Genomic DNA, 12,613 nt, shown 5'->3' with positions numbered 1-12,613 from the left:
TCACAGTTACCCTCAGAATGGCCTCAGTAACCTTCCTTGCCCATTATCCAGGATTCTCACCATTCACGCTGTCTACTTACTGCTTTTTGCCCTGACTCTCTTCCAGGAGGGTAGAAAAAACCAGGAGGAAGAATGGAGTTGGGTGGAAGAAGGGAAAGGGGCAGGGCCAGCTGTAAAGTCAAGCCAGGGCATCAGAGATCATCCCGCCGAGATTGGTACCAAGAGACCCGGGTTAGCACAGCACAGACACCTTGAACGGCAGAAACTTCAGGGCACCTCAACCCAAAATAGCTTCAGGCTCAAGGAAGGGCCAGGAGAGCAGATGTGTGGTCTCCAAGGAGAAGCTATTTGTTGAGGGCAGACGCCTCCTCGTGGTCTTAGGGGAGAGGGGAGGTCCTGCTGGGGTGCAGCCAACAATTTTTCCTTCCCCAGGGTGTGCCTTGTGCTTGGGCTGTACAGGCTGTGGTCCTTCAGGTGGACTCTGCAGGGGGTCCCTCTCCCCCTTGCCGGAGGGAAGCTTCGTGGCTTTGGAACCCGGCCTGAGGTCCTGTTCTCAGTGGCCAAGACACCCCAGGCTCGCAGCTGTAGCGATGCTCTGGGCCGGTGTGTAGGTTCTGGGCATTGTGACCTCAGCTGTCCCACCCACAGAGAGGGGGTCATCCTGCCTGACCTCGGCCTGTAAACTGCCTCGGACAGTGGCCTGGTCACGGGGGCCCGTCGAGAGGAGGCTGGGAAGTGGAAGAACACTCTGGCCTCCTCCATCATGTCGGCCAAGAGGGCGGAACTGCAGAAGACAAGCCTGGTAAAGGAGAAACGTTGCTGGCCACCGTGGGGCGCCTTTGAGCTCCCGCTGGGTAGAGGTGGGGGTATAGAGAGTCCCCAGCAAACCCTCAGCTTTTCCTTTTCCCTCTGAGCATGAGGTAGCTAGTCTCTCAGCCTGGAAGGAGGGTGGGGAATGGACCCCGGGCCTTGAGGTGGCAAGGACTCCCCACTAGGATGCTGCTGCTGCTGCTGCTAAGTCACTTCAGTCGTGTCCGACTCTGTGTGACCCCATAGACGGCAGCCCACCAGGCTCACCCATCCCTGGGATTCTCCAGGCAAGAACACTGGAGTGGGTTGCCATTTCCTTCCGCTAGGATGAGGAGAACTGAAATAGCCCACCCCAACTCCAGGCACTCTGGGAGCCATGACCCCAGCCAGGCTGACCCACATATTTAAGGCATAGAAGAAGCTTGTTAAATAAAGGTAATTATCACCCACAATTTAAAGATTAAGAAATAAAGGCTCCGAGAGACTAAGTAACTTGCCTAAGTTGACACAACCAGTGAGGAGGATGGCTGAGACTAGGATTCCAGTCTGTCTGTCTACCTCCAAAGTCAATGCTCCCAAAAAGCTACTTAGCCAGCTCCTTCAGTTATCTCACAGTGCTCTTTCCAGCCCCCCCAACCCCTGCCCCCCAGCAAGAAGAGGGCAGCCTGCAGAACAGGCATGTTTTTACATGACAATGTGAGTTGTCTTGGCTCAGGAGCTGGGGGCATGTGGGCCTGATCTTAAGTGCAGGTGGACAGACAGGGTTGAGTGGGGGGAGGGTCCTCCCCAATTTTTCTCAGTCCTCCCCAGGCTTCCCTAGTCCTCCTCAAGCCTGATGCCTGGCAGCCTGAATCCCACCATCCCTCTCTGCAGAGCAAGAACTACAAGGCAGTTTGCCTGGAATTGAAGCCGGAGCCGATCAAAGTAAGAAGCTTTTTTGATGCCATCCCGGCAGCCAGGCCTGAGACCCCTGGGGAGGTGACTTGGAGTTAGGGGTCATTTGCCGATCCTGGTGGCCAAGACTTGTCCCAGGTGCTGGCAGATACACGAGAGGGAGAGAGAGAGAGCACTCTGCTCTCATAGAACAAAGCAGATGCATAAATAAATGAGGAAAAATTCGGTAGCATTACCTACAATAGAGGGGATTGCCACAGGAAGACAAAACTGGGCGGCTACTGTAGGTCTGGGAGGGCTGTCAGAAAGGCCTTCCTCAGCGTGGAGAGGACAAGGCTCCGGCCACTGGAGGGCCAAGGATGAGCACCAGGGCTGGAGGAAGCCACATGTCCAGAGGCTCTGTGGCGGGAATGAGCATGACTGCTGTGGGGAGGGAAAGCTGAGGCCCAGCGGGCCAGGGAGTGGAATGAGATGGGCTCAGACAAAGGAGAAGGACTGAGGGAACTCTGGTGCTGGTGGGGCCAGGCCACCAGCTCTCACCTCTGCCCAGGCCCAAAGGGAGGAGCCGAACCTAGCGGGGAATCTCCCTTGCCTCATCTGCCCACACTGGCAATTTCCAATATTCCATGTTTCTGTTTTCAACCAACAGACATATGACTACAAAGGAGCTAAACAAGAAGGGCCATTTACCAAACCAGGAGGGACAAAGGAGCTAAAGGTAGGTGTGGGGACCCTGGAGGGGCAGGAGGCTGGACAAACACTGAACTGGTGGAACTGATAGAACGACGTATGTGGCAGATGAACTGCTGGTACCTACAGTTCGGCTCTGGCCCCTGTGACTTCACTCCTTCTGCTTCTACTTTAAAATTATTTCTGGCTTACAGAAAATTTTCCCAAAAAAATGGTACAGTGAGTTCTAGTGTATCCTTCCCCCAGATTTCCAAATGTTGGCATTTTATCATGATATTTTCTCTTTTTATCATATTCATATATGTGTATATATATACACACACTATATATATATATATATATATATATATATACACATATATCCTGAACCATTTGCAAGCATGTGGTTCTCCCAAATTTCAGTATACATTTCTTCAAAACAAGATCACTCTGTTACACAGCCATAGTACAATCACCCAAACATCAGAGTCAGGAGATTCGTGTTGATACAGCTCTCATCTACAACCCTCAATCTAATCCCCCAGTTATCCTGCCAATGTCTTTCATAACAAAAGAGGAGATAAATTTTTTGGTTGGGGATCCAATTTAGAATCACACCCAGTTTCCATGTCTTTTTTCATCTGGAACAGTTCTTCGACATTGTATTCTGGGACAGTGTCAGTTTTGAGGATTCAGTTCAGTTCAGTTCAGTCGCTCAGTCGTGTCTGACTCTCCGCGACCCCATGAATCACAGCACGCCAGGCCTCCCTGTCCATCACCAACTCCCGGAGTACACTCAGACTCACATCCACAGAGTCGGTGATGCCATCCAGCCATCTCATTCTCCACCGTCCCCTTCTCCTCCCGCCCCCAACCTTTCCCAGCATCAGAGTCTTTTCCAGTGAGTCAACTCCAACAAATCATTTATTTTGTAGAATGACCTCAGTTCAGGTTGTCTGATGCTTCCTCGCCATTAGACTTCGACCGTGCAATTTTGGTGGTCACACCACAGCAGGGACTGTGTGACCTTTTCAAAGTGCATCAACATCTGGAGGTACAGTGCGTCCACTGTACTATTAACAGCATCCTTTCTTTCCTCCCTGCTGGCAATGATCTTCTGCTCCTCTTTTGGAGCCCCAGGATCTTTCCTTTCCTCCTTTTGACTGTTTCCATTCCATCCAAGACATTTCTTTACTCTTTCTCTATTTTATTTCCTCAGAATGAACTCAGGGAAGTGAGGGAAGAGCTGAAGGAAAAAATGGAGGAGATAAAACAGGTAACAGGAGGAGACTTTACCTCTCATGGAGTTAAAGGGTAGTTTCCAGGAAAATGCAACACCTAACTTTGAATAGTGAAGGAATTTGGAAATTCCATGGAAGAGCCATCCAACTAACTGAGCCCAAATTCCCTAGAGTGCTTGCGTCAGGCAGCTTAGGTTATTTGTTTCTTACATGTCTGAGCCTTAAATCCAATTTTTGAATGATAAGGGCTCTCTAAGGTGTCTCATTGATTAGGATGGGGAGATACAACCTTAGTAACACAGTGAGAGGGGCTGACTTGGAATTTGGAGGCAGTCAGGGACCAATTTCTCCTCCCCTGAGCAAGCTGCAGAGCAAGAACTCTTGTTTCTCTGATGAAATCACCTATAGCATATTTGTGAACAAAGAAAATACTCAAGCAAGAGTGTGTAATTGCAGCTGTGATTTGAGTTCCGCGTGGCAGCTTTACAATGGCCAGATCCAAGTTATGCCCAGGCTGCTGCTGCTGGTGACTTGGTAGTACATGCATTTACCCTTCACAGACTCTTGGGAAGAAGTAACTTTAATAAGTCATTATTAGAACATTCCTTAAACTTTATCAGCTCATTCCAGGGGAGCAGCTACAGCACTTACCTTAAAACTCTTGAAAGACAACTCCACTTTCAGTAATGTGCTGTGTGCCTTTCTTCCTCACTAGATAAAGGATGTAATGGACAAGGATTTTGATAAACTACAGGAATTTGTGGAGATTATGAAGGTAAGTACTTACTGAATGCCCTCCATGGGCCAGTACCGTACCAGGAATCACGGAAGGAGAAGCCAGAGACTGCTCTGGAAGTGCTTACAATCTAGTTAGAGACTCAAACTCTATTGCATAAATAACAGGTAAGTACCAGAATCCGCCTGCTAATGCTGGAGCCAAGGAGATGTGGGTTTGATCCCTGGGTCAGGAAGAGCTCCTGGAGGAGGAAATGGCAACCCACTCCAGTATCCTTGCCAGGATAATCTCATGGACAGAGGAGCCTGGCGGGCTATGGTCTATGGGGTCTCAAAGAGTCAGATGCAACTGAACACACAGGAGCCATGCCAAGTACAAAGTTAAATGGTGACTGGTTGTCACTTAACAAGGAGTTTAAAGACATGAGAAGTGAATGTGGACTGGGGTAACCAGAAAGTCATTTTAGAGAAAGTGAGTCTTTTTCCTTTTTCAATATTTATTTATTTGACTGTGTTGGGTCTTTTTTGTAGCACACAGTATCTTTTTAGTTGCGGCATATGAACTCTTAGTTGGGGCATGTGGGATCTAGTGCTCTGACCACGGATTGAACCTGGGCCCCTACATTGGGAGCACAGTGTCTTAGCCATTGGTTCACTAGGGAAGTGCCCTAGGGAAAGTGAGTGGTAAGGTGAGTCTAAAAGTTTGAAAGTTAAATGAAAATCTATTCAAGAGTCCAATAAGGTTATTTTTGAATTCAGTAATTACTAAAAAGATTATCTAGTTTCTAGAATAGCAGGTTTCAAACTTTGAATTTCAGAATCAGCGGGAGCACTAATATTAAGAAACAGAGCTCAGGTCCTTGCACCCTGGGGTTTTATTCATGTTCCCCAGGAAGAAATTTGAGAACAACTAATGTAAAAGCATAAATAGGCAAATGCATTTACCTATACATTTTTCAAGAGGTGTAAAGAGGCATTACCCTCACCAGATATTAAAATTCATAATGAAGTCACAATAATCAAATGAAGGTGGTATAGCCCAAGGATAAGCAAACAAGTGAAATAAAGCAGCATAGATAACCCTGTAACAGCCTCTCTGACAGGGATAACTTCTGTGGATTTCTCAAGTCCATGTACCCAGACCCTGGATCGGATGAACTGAATGAAAACCTCCAAGCTGGGGCACCATTGCTCAAAATGCTGTTACATGATTAAGATGGTTGCTTCTGATGAGAACCAAGTCCTTTGCACTTTAGCAGTAGGTGTCAACATTGGCCACACGTTGGAATCACCTGTACTGCGGTTTTGAGGTGCCTCTCTTTACAGCTGGCTGCACTCCATAGCTGGAGAAGGAAATGGCAACCCACTCCAGTGTTATTGCCTGGAGAATCCCAGGGACGGGGGAGCCTAGTGGGCTTCTGTCTATGGGGTCACACAGAGTCGGACACGACTGAAGTGACTTAGCAGCAGTAGCAGCAGCAGCAGCACTCCATAGCAGTTAAATCAGAGGTCTGGGCATTGGTAATTTTTAAAGATCTTCAGTTGATTCAATTATATGCTTACAACTGGGCACCACAGCTCTATAAAATTTAAAATACAATAAAGATGATGTTTAAAATTATCAGTGAGAAGGACAAGATTATTAATATTAATATTTATGTGATGAAATATTATTCAACTATAAAAAATAATGAAGTAATGTCATTTGCAGCAACATGGATGGAACTAGAAATTGTCATACTTAGTGAAGTAAGTCAGAGAGAGAAAAACAAATATCATATTACTTATATGTGAAATCTTAAAAAATGTTCCAAATGAACTTTCTTACAAAACAAAAACACAGCCACAGATGAAGAAAATAAACATGATTACTGGGGGAGGGGTGGGGAGGAGGGGTAAATTGGGAGACTGGGGTTGACATATACATACTAAAATATATAAAATAGATAATAATAAGAAACTACTGTATGGCACAGGGAGCTCTTCTCAATGAAAGAATTTTAAAAAGTGTGGATATATGTTTATCTGATTCACTTTGCTGTATTGCAGAAACTTTAATACAACATTGTAAATCAACTATACTCCAATAAAAAGTAAACAAAAAGAATAATATTGCCTGATTATATAAGGGAAAAACTTAGTTAACACTAAATAATAAACTGAAATAGTCTATAACGTGAATTAAAAAAAATTGTATGTATTTTACTGGATGGTCTAAATATAATTACAATGAAAGAAGTCATAAAAGAAATACTGATATGTTTAACAATATGAAAAATTTAAAAATCATAACAGAGAAGCACCATACACATAATTAGAAAGTAAACAACAGTTTGAAGGAAATAGTTTTCCACAAATTTGATCAACATAGACAAAAGGTTTTTATCTATAAAACTCACACAAATCATTAACAATCCAATAGGAAAATGGGCAAAGTGTGTATGTAAACAATCCACATATAAGAATGTTACTAAAAAGCAATAAATACAAAGTTTTACCTAATGAATAATCAAATAAACGCAAATGGAAACAACTCAGGTAATTGCCACATTCAAATAAACCAAGTTTTAATCTATGACAATTACAAATCAAGATAGGAATGGTCTTTACAGCTGATCGGAGTAGAAGTTTGTACAAAGCTGTAAAGGAATTTAAACAATAGGTATGAAAAATATCAAAATCCCATGACTTACCAACTCCTTGACTTCTCAGAATTTAACCTATGAGAATAATCAGAAATGCCTGCATGGGTGCATATAAAAAGATGTTCACCACAGGATTATTTATAACAGCAAAAAATTGTCAACAACCACAATTTCCAATAGTAGAGGTACAGTCAAACAAAATATGATATATCTATTAACATATAATGAAAATTAACTATAGGAGGCAGTGTTTAGAAAGAATGCTTATAATGAGAAGTAATAAAAGCAAGATGCAAGTAATAATGTACAGGCTGATCACAACTAGGTGAAAAAAATAGGTAAGTAATTATATAGAAAAAAGACTGGAAAGAAATATACCAAAAGGGTTACTTGCTGTTATCACTAGATGATGAGATTAATTTTCCCTTTTATATTCCTCTGTATTGTCCAATTTTTCTGCAAAGGGTTGTGCTATTTCTGTATTAAAATGCAAACACAGTAAGTGTTTTGTTAGTGGGGAGGACTGGGTATCACAAGGCACAAAGGAGGCTATTTTGGGCACAGGAGCAGCTTGCACACAGCATGAAAGCAGGAGGAACGCGAAGCTTATCATGGTCAGTGGGGAGATCAGTCATATAAGTGGGATCATTGGGGGAAACTGTGAGAAATAAAACGGAGTGGGCACAAAGGCGATGGATAATGAAGGCTTTTGAAAGACGGGCAGACAGGTTCGGACTTGGTTGTGTAAGCGGTAAGAGGCCTCCGGAGATTCTTAATCAAAGAACACGCTAGGAACAGCACTTCAGAAAGCTGAGTTGGCAGTTGCTTGCAAGGTGGCTGGGGCGGGGTGGGGGTGGGGGACCAGGGAGCAGGTGGGGGTCGTCTGGAGCAAGAATATCAAACAGGAAGCCGCATCCCCGCTCAAGGTGAAGAAGGGGCTGGACCCAGTGTAGGAACAGAAGGGAAAGGGTAAATCCGAACGATGCGGTGAAGGGAAAATAGCACGCTCAGTGACCGATTCAGCAGAAAGAATATAGGAGAGGCAAGCGTCCATGATGACACCAGTTTTAATCTGGACGGCTAGAAGAAAGAGATGACAGGGACAAGGACAGCAGGGGAACAGCAAATTTAGAAGAGAAAATGATGGAGATTAGTTTGAAGTATGAGTATTAGTTTGAAGTATGGTGAGACTTCTAAGAAAGTAGAATGTATTGACTCTGATGTTTCGGACCCAGGGGAGATTTTTAAATATATTTATTTATTTGACTGCACCAGGTCTTATTTGTGGCACACGGGATCTTTAGTTGTAGCATGTGGGATCTAGTTCCCCAACCAGGGATGGAACCTGGGCCTCCTGCATCGGGAGCTCAGAGTCTAAGCCACTGGACCACCAAGGAAGTCCCTGGACCCAGGGGGAATTTTGACTTCAAGGATATTTTGACTTTACTTATGAATACAAGTATCTTATTCAAAATTCATACAAACATTTAAGTGCTTTTCAAAAAGATCTTTTTGGGAAATCATTTCCATCCTGACAGTAATTCCTTGATTAATTTTCTACCCCAGGTAAGTAAACTCTTCCCAAATCTTTCATTTTTTTATTATTAAAATGATTCTCCTGGAACCAAATTATTTTTTACTTATATTTTGTGATATTCAATCCAACCTTGTTTTTGTCCTCAACAGATACTATCAGTAGTAACGTCAGCCATCTTAGAGTTTCTTTGTGATCACTATTTCTCGCCAATTTTTCCAGGTCAATTTTATAGCTCTAAACTTTACCAAGAAGACTTTATTATTATTTCAGTTCTTTTTTTTATTTTTAGTTTTTAAATTTTCATTGGAGGCTAATTACTTTACAATATTGTATTGGTTTTGCCATACATTGACATGAATCCGCCCCGGGTGTACATGTGTTCCCCATCTTGAACCCCTCTCCCACCTCCCTCCCCATCCCATCCCTCTGGGTCATCCCAGTGCACCAGCCCCAAGCACCCTGTATCATGCATCGAACCTGGATTGGCAATTCTTTTCACATATGATAGTATACATGTTTCAACGCCATTCTCCCAAATCATCCCACCCTCGCCCTCTCCCACAGAGTCCAAAAGACTGTTCTACATATTATTTCAGTTCTTAACAATATGTGTGAGGAGCCATTTGCACTATTATCTGTTTTGTGTTGACCGTTTCTGCCAGGAATTGGGTAAGAGATGGAACAAACACAGATATACAGGATCTGTGTACATGGCAAGGGTCAAACCATTGGAGTCAGACGTGTCTTTAGAGGTCATAAGATTTGTTTTCTTGGTTCCATGACTTTATAGGCATTGAACCAAGGCAGATAGGGTTTCATTCAAGTGTAAGATCAGGTAAAACAGATCCTGGCCTCTGACTCACCTGGAGACTTTGAACAAGCCCCTAAGGACTCTGCCTGTGCTTCCGCTTCATCGTGGCATGGGGAAGGAGACAAGGAGGGGTGGGTGGCATGTGGCATGGACATTCTGTGAGCTGCCTCACCCAGGGCCAGTGAGGAGTCTTGAGGAGGTGTGGCCTTGCAGTGTGCGGAGGTGACCTTGCAGTGGTTCACAGAGTGAAGCAGAGGAAAGGGATTTCAGAAGCCCTTCATGGTGATGACTCTAGCTTTGAATTCTCTCTTGGAAGGAAATGCAAAAGGATATGGATGAGAAGATGGATGTTTTAATAAATATACAGAAGAACAGCAAGTTGTAAGTACAACCTGCCCCCATCTCTCCTCATCCCTAAAGAGTCTCCTTCCTTTACTTTGCCAAATGTCCCTGAAGTTCAGAGGACTCCCAGAGCCTTCAAGGAGCTGTCTTAGTTTCTCTTGCCCCAGTGGCTTGGAGTCAAGACCCTCCATGGCCACCCATCATGTTGAAAATTATTCTCCCCAATTCTGCCCCTTCCTGACTCCCCAGTCCCTTTAGGAGAGGACTGAAGATGCAGCAGGAACTCAGGCTGATAGGAAAAACAGACACAGGCCCGCAGCTCCAGCTCAGGAAAATGGATGGAGCTGGTGGAGCACCACTCTGTCTTCACAAAAAGATGGTGGCACTGCAACAACCAAAAGACCCCATGGATTCCCTTCACCAATGCGACTCCTGCTTAGTAAGTGAAGCCCTCCCCACCCTGCCCCCGTGTTACACCCCTGGTCTCCTGTTCCCCTCTACCTCCCCGGGCTTGCCCTCTCCCCTGGCTCCACTCCTCTCCCAGCCGGGGGATGCCTCCCTAGTCTTGAATCCACTCTGGGGCCTTGCCCTCTAGGACTGGCAAGATTCTGAAACCATGACCGAGTAGGACTCAACCCTAGATGTGCCCGCTCCCAAGTGCAACTATATTGTTCTATCCTCTCCTATAGCAAGACCCGATGAGGTGCCCAGCAGCCTGGCCATCTTGGACCAGGGAAAAATGATCTTTCTTGTGCCGTTTCTGTCCTCCACAGGAGAAATGTTTGTTGTGTACCCCACAGAACAACTACGATCAGGGGTAGGTAGATCCCTGCAAGCCCCTTGTCTCAATTGGGTGCCCAGTCATCCCAAAGGCGGTGCTCCAGGGCGCATTCCCGCCAACCCCAGGCTGTGCAGGCTCTGCCCCCACCGCATCCACCCGGCCTTAGAGGGCGTGGCACTTCGAGGAAGGAGGACTTGCTTAGCCCAGCCTGGGGGCTGCCCAGAGGCCTCTGTGGAGGGCAGGGTGTCTTGCAAGCTGCCCAGCTGCCCTCGCTTCAGGCTCCTGACTTTCTCCCCATATAACAGGAAACTTCCATACCACGCCTGGGCATCCTTTTCACCCTTGGCGTCTGGATCTGCTTTCTGATTTATCTGTACTTCAACTCCTGTGTGACCGAGGACATAGTTCCAACTTAATGCTGCCTCAGGACCCATCAGCGGCTTGGGTTCAGCCTCTCCCCACTCCTTGAAAGGCTTGCTGCCTTCTCACATACCACCCTGCCCCTGGCTCCTTCCACCTGCAAAGTAAAATCTTCGTTTAAAGCCAAAGCAGGAGTCAAAGTATTGAATATCAGTCTCAAACTTGAGCGTGGAAGGACTGTCACTTTTTTAGATCAAAATCAGTGTGTTTCAGACTCCAGCCTCTCTTCTTGCTTCCTGATGGTTCACTGGGAAATCCTCAGGGTCATCCTTAGTGTCTCTACTGCCTCCCTCCTCTTTACCTGGTTCTGCAGATGTCCCTGATCAAAGTGAAGGCCCTGAAGATACCAGATGCCATTCTGTATGATCCCAGAAGTGTGTGTGTGTGTTGGGCAATGGGGGGAACTCCTAAGCCCAGGGTCTAGCCTGCACTGCTTCCCTCTGAGGTCTCATTACGAAGCAGGACTTGAGGCTCCATTTTTCACGGGAACTTGCTCCCTTTTGGGGCTCTGAGGGTCCACCCTTCTTCTCTGGCGTGTTTCCTCATCCCCACCCCACTTGAAGGAGACCTTGCCCTTCAGAGGCCTTTAAAGGTGGGGACGAGCCATTGACCTCCCACTGCCCCATGCTGTGTCCTGCCTGAAATCCCTCCACCAAGATAAGGGGATGCCTGGGTGCTGCCTTGAAATGAGAACAAAGAAAGATACAGAGAAAATAGGATTTCAACAAACTATCCTGCCATGAGTGAAATTCTTTGGATTCAGTTCAATGAAGGATGAATTAATGAGATTCCACGTTTTGTTTCACACCAGCTTTCTCTTGTTTCGTCTCTCTGCAAAGTTGGCTGCTTCAACCTTTGTGGTTTAGTTGCTAAGTCATGTCCAACTCCCATGACCCTATGGACTGTAGCCTGCCAGTCTCCTCTGTCCACGGGATTCTCCAGATAAGAACACTGGAGTGGGTTGCCATCTGGTCTAGAAAATAACTAATCAGGTTCCTAATGGCTGCATAGTTATGAGCAGTGCCTTGGGTGCTTCAGATATACATTGAAAAAAATGAACAACCACCCCCCAAAAAAAAAAACATAGACTTTGCCCTCAAGGAGATTATAGTTTTAAAGGAGAGATGGTAAACAGGGGTATTAAAAATATGGACTATATATATAAATAAGTCAAATAATAGGACAACTGTGACGAAACAGAAATAGATTAAGAAAGGGAGCAAGGTGGGTATCACACTCTGTTTGTTTCCTATTGCTGCTGGAACAGAGGACACATTTAACAGCTTAAGACAACACAAAATTGGTCCAAAATCAGTCCCACTGGGCTACAGTCAAGGTGTTGACAGGCCTACATTCCTTCTGCAACTCAGGAGAGTCTGGTTCCTTGCCTTTTTCAGATTCTAGAGGTTGCATGTCTCCCCTGGCTCACGGCCCCCTCCATCTTCAAAGTCACCAGTGGCCAGTCAAGTCCCTCTCACTCTGCCTTACTCCGATCCTTTTATTTTAAAAAATTAATCTATTTTTAATGGAAAGATAATTTCCTTATAGTATTATGTTGGTTTCTGCCAAATATCAGCGTGAATCAGCCATGGGTATACCTATGCCCATTCCCTCCCTCCCCGCCCCACCCCTCTAGGTTGTTACAGAGCCCTGGTCTGAGTCCCCTGAGTCATGCAGCAAAGTCGCATTGGCTGTGCATATAACATATGGCAGTGTGTATGTTTCCAG

At 45.5% G+C, this 12,613-nt stretch overlaps 1 protein-coding gene across 1 annotated transcript; it reads left to right on the top strand.

Annotated features, from left to right (window-relative positions):
* The first annotated feature begins 763 nt into the window (after positions 1-763).
* Positions 764-10,831, top strand: TEX35 (testis expressed 35). Its single transcript, XM_088845034.1, is given in 9 exon segments — positions 764-802; positions 1,684-1,842; positions 2,354-2,422; positions 3,593-3,649; positions 4,330-4,389; positions 9,659-9,723; positions 9,934-10,123; positions 10,458-10,501; positions 10,771-10,831. Coding segments are annotated over 9 exon segments (744 nt in total).
* Positions 10,832-12,613: the final 1,782 nt, after the last annotated feature.

Source organism: Moschus berezovskii, chromosome 17 (assembly GCF_049115385.1).
Source record: "Moschus berezovskii isolate FMDL1 chromosome 17, NW_MosBer_1.0, whole genome shotgun sequence".
NCBI lineage: Eukaryota > Metazoa > Chordata > Mammalia > Artiodactyla > Moschidae > Moschus > Moschus berezovskii.
The sequence above is the reverse complement of the archived record's forward strand: the minus strand, read 5'-3'. Positions and strand labels throughout refer to the sequence as shown.